Source organism: Equus asinus, chromosome 3, assembly GCF_041296235.1.
Source record: "Equus asinus isolate D_3611 breed Donkey chromosome 3, EquAss-T2T_v2, whole genome shotgun sequence".
NCBI lineage: Eukaryota > Metazoa > Chordata > Mammalia > Perissodactyla > Equidae > Equus > Equus asinus.
This window is the reverse complement of record NC_091792.1, coordinates 19,646,233-19,662,201: the sequence shown is the minus strand read 5'-3', so window position 1 is coordinate 19,662,201 and position 15,969 is coordinate 19,646,233. Positions and strand designations below refer to the sequence as shown.

The 15,969-nt window shown below is 35.9% G+C and overlaps 1 protein-coding gene across 6 annotated transcripts in view; it reads right to left on the bottom strand.

The window, feature by feature from the left end:
• The window catches only part of INTU (inturned planar cell polarity protein), an 81,817-nt gene that overhangs the window by 9,985 nt on the left and 55,863 nt on the right, over positions 1-15,969 (bottom strand). For 5 of the 6 annotated variants that reach the window (XM_070504725.1, XM_070504727.1, XM_014839203.3 and 2 more), the window contains 6 exons: positions 14,548-14,737; positions 10,522-10,575; positions 6,318-6,380; positions 5,300-5,521; positions 4,213-4,695; positions 2,789-2,886 (listed from right to left, as the gene is read on the bottom strand). In XM_070504725.1, coding sequence (XP_070360826.1) covers positions 2,789-2,886; positions 4,213-4,695; positions 5,300-5,521; positions 6,318-6,380; positions 10,522-10,575; positions 14,548-14,737 — 1,110 coding nt within the window. The remainder of the gene's footprint in view (positions 1-2,788; positions 2,887-4,212; positions 4,696-5,299; positions 5,522-6,317; positions 6,381-10,521; positions 10,576-14,547; positions 14,738-15,969) is intronic. The other variant, XM_070504726.1, reaches the window with a different exon arrangement.

Genomic DNA, 15,969 nt, shown 5'->3' with positions numbered 1-15,969 from the left:
AAGATGAAAGAAATTATTATTATTCAAAAAGAAAAATAATTTAAAACATACGTTTTAATCCAGAGGTCTTAAAATTCAAGAAAAGGTACAGAATAGAAATGACTCTTTTAAAAAAGAGTTATTAATAAGGTTTTTTTTCGGGGAGGTTTAGAATTAATATTTTTGTTGTCATTTTTAATTTTCTCCCCAAAAAGCCTCCAAAGAACAATGAGCAAGTTTAGCTCTTGAAAACCATAAACTCACTCAATGTATTTTAACCCACTTAGTGTAAAAAATGAAAGTTTAAAAATCATCAAACAAGGAATTACCCAATGGGAAGATAAAATATTTGTAAAAAAAGCAGACATTAGCTTTCTTCTTCAGAAAGGTCACTCCTGCAGTAGAGAATGGATTCGGGGTAGGCTGGGAGTTGAGAGTCTGCTGCAGTAAATCGGGTGAGAAAATGGGAGCCTGAACTAGGGTAGCACCATTAGGGATTGAATGGAATCAAGCATTATTAGAATGCAGAATGGATAGGACTTGGTTACTGAATAAAATGTTTTGTGTACATTATTAGTTTTGATATGTTATATATTTTTATTTTACAAAAATGCGTATATACAAATTAGAATAATATATTACACAGTTTTATATCACACTTTTTAAATTAACTACATAGTATGAACATCTTTCCATGTCAATAAAGAGACTAATGATCCAGCTATTCCACTTCTGGGTATTTATCCAAAGAACAGGAAAACACTAATTCAAAAAAGATATATGAACCCCTATGTTCATTGCAGTATTATCCACAATAGCCAAGGCTTGGAAACAACTTAAGTGCACATCGATGAATGAATGAATAAAGAAGATGTGTGCATGTGAATACAGAAGATGTGTGTACACATATACACAACAGACTATTAGCCATAAAAAAGATGAAGTCTTGCTATTCGTGAAATCATGGAGGAACCTTGAGGGTATTATGCTAAGTGAAATAAGTCTGACAGCGAAAGACAAATACCATATGATTTCACTCACATATGGAAGATAAACAAGCAAACAAACACATTAATAGAGAGAACAGGTTGGTGATTACCAGAGGGGAAGGGGGATGGGGGGAGGATGAAAGGGGTAAGGGGGCACATTTGTACAGTAATGAATGGAAGCTAGACTTTTGTGGGTGAACACAAGGTAATATACACAGAAGTTGAAATATGATGATGTACACCTGAAATTTATACAATGTTATAAACCAACGTTACCTCAACAAAACAAATTTTTTTAAAAAGAGAATAAATATGTATCTGTAGCATCTTTTTAAATAGGAATGCCTATGGTTTACATCACATATGAATTTATGTTTAAGACATGGGACTTGGAAAACTGAATTTCCTTTTACCAGAGAAAAGGCCAAAATAACACAGATATTTAAAAAAAATAACATTTATGGAAGTAATAAAATTTCAGAGCAGTAGTTTTTATTTAATGGAAGACTAGGATTTTAAGAAGGTGTTTCAGGGTTCCACAAAAGGTTTAACTTAGATTTCTTTGTTTAAAAAATATTTTTAACTATTAAAAAATTAAATATCGTATCTGAAGTCATTAAATATCAAATTTTAACACATTAAATTTCCAATGCATTATTTTATGCAAATTACCTGTTTTTGCCCTGACTTCAGAAAAAGCTTTTCCTGACAACTCTGTGACATACATATTTGAACTTATAAAATATTTCAATGATTAAGAAGGTGGTAACTCTGAACTTCTTTTTTTGTGTCAATTCTATTTGTACACATCTACTTATTCAGATAAAGAGTTTGTTACACTAATTGATCCCACACATGACATCGTAATTAAATACTAGGCAAAGCTCAGGCAGACTTGCTTATCACCACATAATAGTTGCACAAGTGAGTATGTAATATTTCATATTTTAATAATATAGACAGTTTAAGTTGCTAAACACGCTCCTCTCAGTTCCTTTTACTTCAGAATTCTCTACTTAATGTAAGTTTGAAGTTTTACCTATTTTCTAAAGAGGGTGTTACAGGCTCAGTTCCCTGGCCCCAGACTCTGAGAGGGAGAGACGCAGGGAGGAAGTTTACTAGGAAGTACTCCTGGGAGCAACACCTGTCGGGGGAAGCGTGAAGGACTGAGCAGAGGGAGAAGCTGAACTTCACTGACGTTGAAACACAGGTCTCAGCAGATACCACCAGCAACTCTGAAGCTTAGATGGCCTTTCAGAGTTGTCTTGAATTTAGGAAGAGGCCAAGCCTTTGTACACACTTATCTGTTAGTCATTAGATGTGGGCTACTTCCAGGGAGAAGCTGTAAGGAACCTTGGCTGAGACAATAAACTTCCAAGTAGGGCAAGGCCAGGCAGGGAGGGACTCAGCTGTGAGCCATTAGCAGCCATCACTCCCGAGCACCAGGAATGGGTACCCCAGGCTAAGGAGTTATCTGGGCAGCAGACCACAGCATCCACCAGAGTCTAAAAATAGTAAAGTCTAATTTAAAAATTAGACACATAAAAGGGAGGTGACCTGTGGAAGAGAGATAAAGGGGGACTCCCACATTTGGAAATATTACTTTGTATGTTTTTTAATCTCTTATGAGTATGTTTCCTATATGTGTGATGAAAAAATTAGAGAAATAGCATAGATATTACCTTCAGTATGTAAGATATATCATAATTACACTTCTGGAGTAAAATCTCCACATGTTATGAACAAGTACTTTCTCATTACAAGACTCCTTGAAGACACAGAGTTTAAGTGAAAAAGAATATCATATGGAAGTTTCTTACTTCATTGTGTTATATATTTCCAATTCTTTTTCTGAAAGGTCCTTTTTCAAGTTCCCCAAATGAAATGGATTTGGAAGAACAGACTTCTTTTTAGTGACCTGAAAAATACAGTTGAGTAGATCAGTTTATATCTAAGAATGAAATCAAACAGCAAAAATAACGTAAACACTAAAAATCCTTTTAAGACTACTTACTATTTTGCAATGTTTCTTTTCAATAGTTTTGATGCTAACTTGTACCTCTTGGCTTATCCTTTGCTAACAGTGACCCCAGGGCCATGTCAGAGGAGGACATGATAGTTCTCCCTGAAAACCTTCTACCAGAGCTATTACCAGGTTTTGTTACAATTATTTGGATGCATACTTGTCTCTCTCCCTAGACTCTGCACTCCTCAAAGTTAGGGGCTGTGTCTTATTCACCTTTGTATGTCCTTTGTGTAGCATGGCCGTTGGTTCATAGTAGGTGTTTAATCAACTGAATCTTAGAGATTAATTGAGTTTCTCATGGCTTCTTAAATCTATCCAAATTCTCTTAAACTATATTTCCTACCAATTTCACTGACTGGGATAATGAGTACAGTACCAACGTGGCTACTTCCTAAATACATCCCCTTAGGGCTCCAAGAGAGCTCTACTGTTTGGAATTAGGAGAGCGAATCTATGGTTATTTATGCCATGACACTCAGAATCTCATATTTTATTCGTGCCCCTTCTCAGACTCCTCCTTCTTCATGCCTTGTCTGGCATCACCTCCATCCACCCAAAGGACAAGTTTCAAAAATGTTTTGAAAGAGCAGTGTCACTAGAATAAGTACAAAGCCTCCCAAGGTGATTACTCTGATCATCATTTGGATGTGTTATTGTATTTTCATGGAAAAAAAACACAGAAGAATGATACATAATCTGAAAAATGAACGTTCTCTGCTTTATAGTCAGATTTTGAATTCTTGAGTATGGAGACCAGACGTTTACAGGTACAGACAAAAAAAATCCATAACAAGATAGAATAACACATACAAATATGTACATACATATATATTTTTTAAGTTTCTGATTCTTTTTGTTTCTGCTGAACATTTCATTGGCTATTTAGTCAGATCAGCACCATAAATGCCTCACACCAAGGATTTTCCCTGTTAACATTGTGAATAGAGAAGAAAGAGATGAACAGGGGAAGCAGGATTAAAGTTTCCCTACTTTTAGGTCATGTCAAGCAGATGTCCTGCATGTTAAGGGGCTACTGTTTTATCACTTGATATTTCCTTCTCTTTTTGGTTCTGAATCATTGGTTTGCTAACAGTGATTAAAACAACCACCAGTTCAAATGAAGAATGATCTGCCACTAAAAATTCTCTTGCAATTATAAAATAGGGTCTGGAAAGACAGCTTAGCCCTCAGAATGTACACACTTGCAGGAACACATACCTTAAGCAAGGCCCCACCTTCTTCTGAACCATCAGAGCCCTGAGAGTCTCTTTGTTTCCGTACTGCATCCAGGGTAATGCAGGCACTCAGGCCAACACCTTCTCCACCTTCACAGCCATTGTCAGATCCTCCACTGTTTCGGGAAGGACTGGGTTTACGTGTTTTTAAGGAATAGTCACCAAAAAGAGTTCTTCTGCATGTTGGAGAGGTTGCTACTTTGGAAGTACCTTGCAGCATACTGAGGATAGGTGAGGTGGTCAAACTATCTAATTTTTCATGTGATCCAGCAAGGAACCAGTCAGCACAAGACAAACAGGGGCCTGGAGAAGATGCTAACCATTCATTTATGCGGGAATCTACTCCTTCCAGCTGGTGAAGAGTTGTTCTGACCTGATCCACATATATACAGTCTGGTCCAGGATTCCCAATAGCTTTGGATGCACAGCCTCCAGCTTCTAATAGTACACATAACATATAATGTCTCTATAAGAAAAAAATTATTAATATAGGTTTAGCTACATGAAAATATTTATATGTAATATGCATGCATAAATTTATGAATACTAAAGACATGGGATAATCATGTGGCGATTATTAAAAACTCCTTCCTCCCCTTTCCTTCTTAATTATTCTCAATGCTTCCTGATCACCCTTGAAGACAAATCTCATATTGCCTTATCCTGATATACCATCAGTCACTACTTTTGGCACATGGAGTTGCCTAAGATAGCTTTCGAAGAGCTTCAATTATTGGAAGTCCTTTCATTTACAATCACACATTTACTCTGATTCTATATTCTTTTCATGTCTCCCTCTATTTCCCCAAACAAACCAGAGGATAAAACCACTATAGAAATGGGAACAAAAGATCTTAAGAACCTGCTAAAATCTTATCCTGGGTTTCATTAATATTTCTCCACGAGTATTAAATGGAAACAAAAGAAAAGGAATAAGGGGCATATAACATTTCATTGAATACTGGTATTTGACATGCTCATAATTTTAAATTATCATGTCTGTTTGTGTATTTACTTATTAAATAGCAAAAGAAAAAAAAATCCCAAGAAAGAGGCCAAGGGAAACTTACCAAGCCAACAATTAGCAAAAAATATCTCCCTTCAGGTTCCTGAAAGACTTCAGTGTTTGAGTCTGTAGAAGGTTGGAGGTGATGTCGAGGAAATACTTCTCTCCATATTACCAACTGACCAATTCTCTGTTTTGCTGCTAACGGCAATAGGCAATAGTGGCGACAGTATACAGCAATGTCAATAAGATCATCCTTAGGCAAATGACTGCAGATCAAATAACCCTTGAATTTAACCATAAAGAACAAAAGTCAACCAGTGATATCAAACAATAACTGCATAATATATTTCTAAGAATTTTATAGGTACTTATTCAAACAGAATAAATGAAGACGCAGTAAAAATAAATGTCGTCTTCCCTGAGGTCAAATAGAGATCAAATATTTATGATAACTTAAGCCCACAACAGTAGACTTTGGCACAAAGCAAGATCACCTCTGAGCAGTAAGAGCCTAAGGGTTTGGCAAAATCAGAAAAGAAGTGAATTCTGAAGAGGGAAAGTGGAGAAGTGAGAGCTGAGGTGGGGAGAGACTTACTTTTCACTGTGTACCCTTCTGTATTGTCTGATTCTTTTTTAGATATGCTTTAAAATATTTTTGAAAAATGAAAATTCTTAAATCCATTTGATGCTTAATTTGCTTTACATGGAAGCCAACTACTTAATGTTAGAAGATTTACTAAAAAGATGCATGGTTATGTCTGAAGATACGAAAAATGCACACTGCTGCAAAAAGAAATCAAGAAGTATTGCTCTTGCCTCTTACACACTTGGCTTCTTAAGTACTGTGTCTCCTTTACACATCTGCAAATGCTTTAGAATGTAAGGAAACCAGAAATACTTATTGTATTTGTAAATATGTAGGTGCAAGTCTTATTTTAAGATATTAATTTTATGGTACCAACATTCAGAGGAAAAGAGATAAATATATTTTTCATGTTTGTAAAAGGTTGAGAAAATTTACTTTAGGTCTGTTCATATAGCAACTGGACATTTATAAAAAATTTCAAGCTTCAACTTACCTTGTAAAATAGAGAAGACCCTAAAATCGTATACAACCGTCTCATGTCGTAGTAATCCTCAGACTGGGGGGAAAAACAACAACGGATTTATATTTTTTGTTTTTTTAATGAAAAAAACAAATCCTAGTTAAGCTACAATAGTTAAAATGGCAATTATATTCTTTAGTGACTAAACTTTTCATAGTGCCTTCTTTAGAAATCAATATACTAGGGTTTTAGGATGAAAGATAATGTGCCTATATATTTATTTTTGATTGAGAACAATCTTATTTTTTATTCTTCTAAGATACTCTTGATTAGAGACATCTAAGAATCAAACGTAAGATTTGTTACTCCAAGAGGGACTAAAACAAACCTATCAAGACAAAAAGCTTCTATTATACATCACCTAAAATATCCAATATTACCATATACTTATTTTGAAAGTACAAATTGGTACAACCTATTTGGCGGCAACTGGGTCGTATGTAAAAAAAAATTAAATTACATATACCCTTGGATTAATTCCACTGCTAGAAATCTAGAGAAATACTTGAACAAGAGAATCAAGATTTTTGTATAAAAAGTTAATGATAGAATTATTTGTAATACGCAAAGATTGGAGACAAAGTGAACTTCAGCAATGGAAGAATGGTTAACCAAATTAGGTAGGTCCATAACACAGAATATCATACAGCTGTTAAAAAAAATAAGATTAATCTATATGAGCAGGCACAAACGTTTTTAGGATATAATGTTCAGCAAAGAATGCAAGCTACAGAACATAATATTCACTATGGTCTTATTTTTGTTAAAAATAGCACCCCTCAATGATCTACACGTATGTATATACATGTGTTGGTTTGTATGCGGGTATGCATGTGTACAGAAAAAGGTCTGGAAGAATATGTCCCAAACTATAATAGCAGTTACAGCTGGGGATGGAAATCAGTGAGAGGGATGAGGAGTGAGGACATTTGTTTTAATAACCCATGCTTGCATTTTTACCCAATATGCACGTATTATTTTTATAATTAAAAAAAATTAAAACCTAAAGAAAATTAGAAACTGGAAATAATCTAAATATCCCTCAGTTGGGGAATGGATAAACATGGTGATACATTCATACAATAGAATACTACCCAGCACAAAAAGGACTGAACTATTGATGCATACAATTACATGACTGAATCTCAAATGCATTAGACTAAGTGAAAGAAGTCAGACCCCAAAATTTTCCTACTGTGCGATTCAAGTTATATGACATTCCAGGAAAGGAAAAACCAGGGGGACAGAAAACAGGTCAGTGGTTGCCAGGGGCTGCAGGAAGGGAGAGGGGTTGACTATTGACCATAAAGGGGAACAGAGGAATTTATTGAAGATACCTTAATAATAATTTTTAAAAAACCAAAGAAAGAACACAAAGTTAGGATATAAGATTAAATCTTCAATCTAATTTCACAAAAAGTTTAGAATAGATCCTTAATTTCACTTTACTAATTAAGGTAAAATTCACTGTGAATTGTTCTGCGAGTTTTGGCAAAGGCGTAAAGCTGTGTAAGTACCACAAAAATTGAGATATAGAACAGTGCCCTCAACACTCTCCACCAAATTTTTTGGCTGAGCAGTATTCTACTGCATGAATATATCACAATTTGTTTGTCTATTCACCTGTTGATGGACAGTTCAGTTATGTGAATTGTTTCCAGTTTTTGGCTATTACAAATAAAACTGCTATGAACATTTGTGTATAGGTCTCTCTACTGACAGGCTTTCACTTCTCTTGGGTGAACAGATAGGAATAGAATAATGCTGAATCATATGGTAGGTATATATTTAGGTTATTAAGAAACTGCGAAACTATTTTCCAAAGTAGTTGTATCATATTACATTCTCAATTTATCAGTTTTTTTCTTTTATGGATTGTGTTTTGATGCTGTATCCAAGGAATTCCAATCAATCCTTTTCTAACCACCGAAAATAATGTTAGTTCCACTGCTCACTAAACTGATCTTCCATAAAGGCAGGAAAAAATGATATTCCATAAAGCCAAGCATTAGAGTTTTAATTAAATCTATCACATATAAGTTCCTAAAACTTGCATATTTTAATACTTTAGATCTAAACTGCTCCTGATGATTAGTATCTATCTAAACATTCTCTGTCAGTGAAAAAATTTATGACCTTCAAAGAATTCACCATGCTTAACTTTCCATTATCTTACAAATACCCTTCCATTTGCTCAGGATCTTAGTTAAGACTAAGCCACTCTCCAAACTATCATCCTCTCCCCACTTTCACCAGCAGTCTTCTTGAGAATGATCCAACTCACTGCTTCTACTTGCTCACTTCCCATTTACTTTTTAAAAGAACTTGCTCCTATGTACCCAACATCACTCAGCTTCAATTACGACTAGTACATGGCTAATCTTGTTTCACATATATCCCTCTCTCCTTCTTCCCTCTCCCTGCTGAATTATTTCAAAACCAATCCCAGATGTTCAATCACTGCATCTGTAAGTACTTGAGAATGTATCTCTAAAAGAGAAGACTTCAAAAATATCTAGAACCATAATACCATTACCACAACTAAAGAATTATTCTCAACTAATATCCAGTCACCAGCATTTACATTTCCTTGAATGTCTCAAAGATGTTTTTAAAATTTTGTTTGTTTCAATCAAGATCCAAATAAGGTCCATATATTGCAATTGGTTGATATGTTTCTTAGGTCTCTTGTAACTGATATGTTCTCTCTCAACTTCTCCCCCTGCACTCCTCTTTCTAATTTATTTGTTGAGGAGACTGTCCTGTAGTGTTTCCCAGTCTGGGTTTTGCTGATCGCAATCCCTCTCCCCAAAATGGGGTCATTTAACATGTTGCTTTTCCCCTGGTTTTTCCTGTAAATTAGTAGTTAGATCTTGAGGCCTGATAGTATATTTCATAGGTGGTTTGTATGCTTCCATCAGGAGCCACACACTATCTGACTCTTTCTTTTTGTGATGTTAACAGCCACTGATGATCATTGCTGAGACCCATTAATTCATTGGAAGATTACAAAACGGTGATATTCCAATTCTGTCATTCCTTCTTGATATGTTAAGTAGACTACTTCCAGAAAGAGAAACTCCCCCTCATCTCTATTTGGTAACTTTGAGGTATGGTTCAGATAGGAAAGGTAGATGTTTGAGTCTTCCTCCTTATTTACCAGTTTTCACAATGAGCTGGTTCTCTTGCATCCTGCAAAGTTGACCAGTAAGTCTCTTTTGTTCTTTAATATCATCATGAACTCATGGACTTAAACATATCTGATGTGTTTCAATCTGTTAATACCTGTATAGATGCTCAAGTGGGAGGCTCTTCAAGTTGTCTCCTGATTACCTGAACCATATATTAATCCTTGTAATTTTTGAAAGCTTCTTATTTCTGATACAACAAGATGTTGCTGGGATTACCTTGTACATTTTCAGCCCCAAATCTGGAATCAGCCATTTCTCTTAGGAGTCTTCATTCCTTTTAGTGAGAATTATTATTTATACACAATGGCCTGGGTACTAGCAGTGCCCATCACTCCTAGAATGGTCACTATTTCTAGGCCTTTTCACTGGACAGAGCCAGCAAAAATATTTTGTCTGTTTGTTTGTTTTGGTGAGGAAGATTGGCCCTGAGCTAAAATTTGTTGCCAATCTTTCTCTTTTTGCTGGAGGAAGACTTACTGAGCTAACATCTGTGCCCATCTTCCTCCATTTTGTATCTGGGACACTGCCACAGCATGGCTTGATGAGTGGTGTGTAAGTCCTCACTTGATCTGAACCCATGAACCCTGGGCCACTGGAACAGAGCGAGCGAACTTAACCACTGTGTCGGCCCCTATACTTTTTGTAAAAAAGGTTAAAAACTATACTGATACTTCTAATTTAAATTGAAATCTATATGGTATTTAACTAATTTAATCAATATTACATAGATGTCCTTTCTCTCAAAGCCCACTTCTTAATGATACTAATGTAATTAATCATAATACATACACTATGTAACAAATATTTTTAACTGAGTGGAAAATCTTAAGGCAAGCAAAACAGATTTTGTCCGTGTCAAAATAGAGACCTAAGGTTGCTTATTTCAAGATTATTACATGCCTACTTGGAAAATATTTAGAAAAATGACTGATTTACAAAAAAGAAATCAACATTGAGCCCTTCCTAAAATCCACTGCTTCTCTTACCAGTTCTGCAAAATCTGCGGCCTCCAAGTCACTCAGTGCCATGTCTAATTCCATCTATGCGGGAAAAAAAAAAAAGAGTAACGCAAACATTTAACTCATATTAGTTACTTTTTAGTAATGGCCATATAAAAGTACTTAAACATTACTTGAAGAATTGAATAAGTATCTTTCTCCTTTGCGTTATTTAAGAAACGTCCCCAAATGGATCATCTTGTTTTTAAGTTTTGCAATTACAAAAAAAATTAACTTATTTAACATATAGGCATTTTAAAATTAAATCTCAAATTAATTTAGAAAATCTTTTAACCTATTAAAGTTCTTAAAGGAAAAAAATCAATCAATGTAGTTAATCTGTTTTGAGTTGTTTTTGTTTTTCTATTTCCTGTCTATTTCTTAACAGGTGGATTCTAGGAAAATATCAATATTCTTCCGTGTCTCTCTCCAATGTTTGATATAAAAGGACTGTTAATCTTTATTCACAGATTAAAACATGAAGGCAAGTGTTCCCCTGGAATCTGGCACAGTTTAACTACCCTACAGAGTTATTAGAAAAACCTCTTACTTAGGATTTAGCTTTTGTTTCTATAGAAATTGCCTGAACTCTTTCATGTATTTGTTCCTCCCTGAAGCATTCAAAATTTAAAAACAGAATAAATTCAATCTGCAATTTAATCTATAATGCATATAAATAAATTGACAACTACTGGCAATTGAAGCTTGTAGCATATATGCTATTTGTGAAAAAGAATGCTTTTTTTTTTTTAAAGGCCAAAGCACTCTCTGCAGGACTGTTTCACAAATGGTGTCTTACTGAGATGACAAAAGCTTTGGAAACATTAGTCATGCCTTTCAATGCTTTTCACATGGTATGGCTTATTAAGCATTTGTGACCTACATTTTTCTGCATCTACCAAATAATTCTTGTTCTCCTTTGTGTGGCTATGGTTTCTCTTGTGAAAAACTACCGGACAAAAAGAAGATTACCCACTTGTGGTTTTTGATCTCAGAAACGTTATTGTTTAATGGGTTGCTATTCCTGATACTGAACTCTGTAACTAATGTACAAGTTTACTAATAACTGTTTCTTCATATTCCTTAAGAGGAAAGGTAAAGTATCTTTTCTCTTAGTTATTCCTGTGTACCTTAGGAAAAATGATAAAAAAGAACACCTGTAAACAAACAAAATAAGGAAATGTTCAAACATCTGGGAAAGAAAATTGAAGTGAGACCCCATTATATACTAATCTCAGAACACCTAAGTTTTTTCCAACTTAAAAATAACTGTTTCTGGGGCTGGCCTGGTGATGTAGTGGTTAAGTTCGTGTGCTCCGCTTCAGGGTCCTAGGGTGTGCAGGTTCGGATCCCTGGTGAGGACCTAGCACCGCTTGTCAAGCCACGCTGTGGTGGCATCCCACATAAAATGGAGGAAGATTGGCACAGATGTTAGCTCAGTGACAATCTTCCTCCAGCAAAAAGAGGAAGACTGGCAACAGATGTTAGCTCAGGAACAATCTTCCTCATACACACAAAAAAACAATAAAAGATTAAAAGAAAAAACATTTCTACCTAAATTGTATCAGGCACATGTTACCCCACAGATGTTGTTTTTAACTGTATTTCTTAAGGCATAAAATTCCTTAATATTTTCCATTAGAAGATACATAGTCAACAAACCCTATGATTTTTAACACAGTAAGAAATCTCAAAGAGAACAAGAAAGTGTTTAAGTTCTTTGAGTTTGCTGGTGAAACAAAAACAAAAACTTCACAGGTTATGTTTTTCAAACTTTATATTCATCAGAGACCTTTAGATCACTTTATCAGAAGGTATCTCTCTCTCCAAAAATATTGTTCTCAAATATCTTAACCAGACTACAAACTACAGAAAACACCTAAGCCACACCCTCATTGTTTCCTATGTATTAATTTCATCTATCCGACTAAACTGTGAACACCCAGAGGACCTTTCTGGATTCCACAAAGCATGGCAGAAATCTGAGTACCTGGCACAGACTCATCTCCATACAGTAGTGTTAGACTTCACAAGGATAAAAGCAATCAGAGCTTTGGTGAGATAAGCAGCAGCTGAGATTTGAGGCAACAAATTAAAAAAGGTACAGTAGAATTCACAGTGATTTCTCAGTTTGATATTCTTTTAGGTTGAAATAAATAAAAGCATACGATCCTTTTAATCATAAGTAGGCTAAATAAAATAATGCTAATAAAAAAGAACTCTGAATACAGGAGGTAGCCTTCACATGGAATTTATAAGACCAAAATAAGCTATATTTTAAACTGTCTTAAATTTCGTAGAGGGAAGACAGTATTTAACCTTAATGTATCCAAAGTCTAAAGACATTGCCCCTAAAAACATTAAGTACCTCTACTCTCACAAAAAGAAGAGGTTACATATTTTGAGGGAAGAGATTTCTTTAGTGAAGAGACTCTGAGACAGAGGAAGGAACTTGGGCAACTGCAAGACCAGAATGGCAGGACTCATGGGATGGCACGTTCTGATTCACGAAACTGGCCTGTGTCTTCCAGAAGAAAAAAGATTCCAGAATGAGCATGAGACAGACTTTGGAGGCAAGGTCTTTCTCTGTTAAAGGTAAAGTTACCTATTACTTTCCGTTGATATTTCTTATGAAAACACTGGCGGGAGTAGAATTACATATCTCACACTTTTTAGTTTTTACATGATTTTGGAAAATGATACTCATTGGCCTGAGATATCAAAAGATCCAGCAGTGGGCAGTTGACAAAGGCAAGGACAAAATAAAAATGCCAGAAGGGGGCCAGCCCCATGGCCGAGTGGTTGAGTTCACGTATTCCACTTGGGTGGCCCAGGACTTTGCTGGTTCGGATCCTGGGTGTGGACCTGGCACCACTCATCAAGCCATGCTGAGGTGGCGTCCCACGTAGCACAACTAGAAGGACCTACAATTAGCATATACAACCATGTACTGGGGGCCTTCAGGGAGAAGGAAAAAAAAACAAAGACAGGCAACAGATGTTAGCTCAGGTGCCAACCTCTAAAAATAAAAAAAAATAGAAAATGCCAGAAGGCAGTTTCCTTTAAACATGCTCTAACTGCTCAACTCCTTCCAAATAATGATTACATAATAATACTCTCACAACTATAACTACCCGTGCCAGGCACGACAGTAAGCACTTAACTCCCCTGTGAAGTAGGTACTATCATTGTGCCCATTTTACAGATGAGGAAACTGAGCAAAGCAACTGATATATCAGTGTAAGTTATTACTAAACTGTCAAAAAGGCATTTATTGGATCATACGTTGTAGGATTTCATGAAGAGTAGAATCTTTATTTGGGCTTCTACTACAACATGGCCTGGGTTTCTTCATGGGCAGGGAACTGGCTATGGCATAGTGCCACATTTAATACTAATACAAATGCTGTGGCTAAATAGATTGCTGGTGATGAAAATGTATGAAATGATCTTTTCAGTCATTCAACAGTAAAGTTATTCTGAGTCTACAGATATGACTAAAATCACACTGATAACCATCATGAAGTCTTACCCTTGGTAAGCTATCTACAGTACAAGACAAAAGCAAATTACATATGTTCATGGAAAGAAAGATTTTGCTATTATTAGTGGAGTTTGTATTTTAGTTAAGAATATTGTTTGCTAGCCAATCATTTCATCTACATTTAATCTATATAGAAACATAACCCTAACTTGATCACCATGCATTATAAAATCAGTCACAAAATTCAAAAGTAAGACACATCGAATAATTATGGTTTCTGAAAAGAATTCCAAGTTTGGACAAAGCTTAAATGTTAAAGTACAATGAGAGAGCTAATTTCTATTTAGAAAGAAAAATTTCTCTTTCTGAGTTCACTGCATTGGGTCTTCTACTTCATCAACCAATTGCCTCTTTAACTCTTACCCACAATCCCGAAAATGACAGAAAGCTCAAGGGGAAAAAAAAAAGAGAGAAGATAAAGACTTATAAGGCAACTGGGTCTCATTCTTATCTATGACACCTAAGATTACCTTGATTTCCTGTGGAAGTGTGAGCCACCGAACTCCAGGGAGATTGTCTAACAGTACCGCACCGGAAGCATCGTACTGCTGTGCACTGGGACTGGCACTGGAATGCAGTGTAGCAGGCTGAAGTGCTCTTTGAAAGAACAAGCTGAAAAAATGATCCAAACGAGGAACATTCTCAACCTGGCAAAAGGCACTGGAGAAACAAGAGCTGTAAGTTAGAACAACATACGGAAATGGTGGTCATCATTTGTACGCTCCTATGGCGACCAGATCTTTCCCAACTACACAGGCTCTCTTCCTTACTCCTCTCCCTTAATAAGAAGTACTGCTATAATGTCACTCAGAGAGTATGTTCAGAAGTTCACCCTGTCAGTATTTTTTACCCTAAAACCTACTCTCAAAAGCACTGAGTAGATGGTTCTCTGGAAGAACCACAGAGCTAACACAAGCAATGTATCTACAATAGAATAGGCTTTGTGTAAAAAATGTAAGTTGCTTTTACCTCTGACTATTTCAACCATTTACAACTCCCAATATCTTTGAGGCAACATACAATAATAAAGAGATTTAAGCTTTGTAATAGAGCCGATCTGGTTTCGAATCTTATCACTGCTCTCAGGAGGTAGATATCTCAGGAAAATTTCTGACCTTTCTCTGAACTTTCATTTCCAACTCTCTAAAAATGAGGATAATAGAATCTAACTCACATGCAAAGTACCTAGTACATAATAAGTATAAGTACCTACTATGCTTACTACTTAGTAGTACACGGTAAGCACATAATTAGCCTAAGTTATTTCCTCCCTTCTTCACTAATGAAGGCATAACTACGGAAGAACTTACAAAAAAAAAAAAAAGAGGGAGAAAGAGACTCTAAACACTTCATTTTAGCCATGTAAAAGTAATACCACATCGCCTGCAACCACTCACTGGAATAGCCCACTAGATAACACAATAACTGGTATATATGCCGTAACATATCAGAATAACATTCACTGATTCATTCAACAAACTACTTGAGTGCGTACTATATTCCAGGCGCTGTTCTCACTGCTGGAGGTACAGCAGTAAAAAATATCAAGATAAAAGACAAGGTCTCTGCTCCCGTGGAGCTCACATTCGGGTGGAGAAAAACAACACATGAGCAAACAATAAAAACATGAACTCGTACAAAGGACCAGACAGAGAAGAGGACCATGTGAATGGGTGATGTGACTGGTCGGCTATTTTAGATCAAATGGTTGGGGAAGGGTCTCTGAGAATGGGGTATTTAAGCTGAGATTCCAATGTCAAGAAAGTCCAGTGAGAGGAAAGTGTGCAAAAGCCCCAGGAGAGGAACAAGCCTGGCCAGGGTGCCTGCAGAGCAGTGCAGAGGGGCAGGTGTGGTTTGAGACCTGAAATCAGAACGGTAGGTGGGAGCCAGAT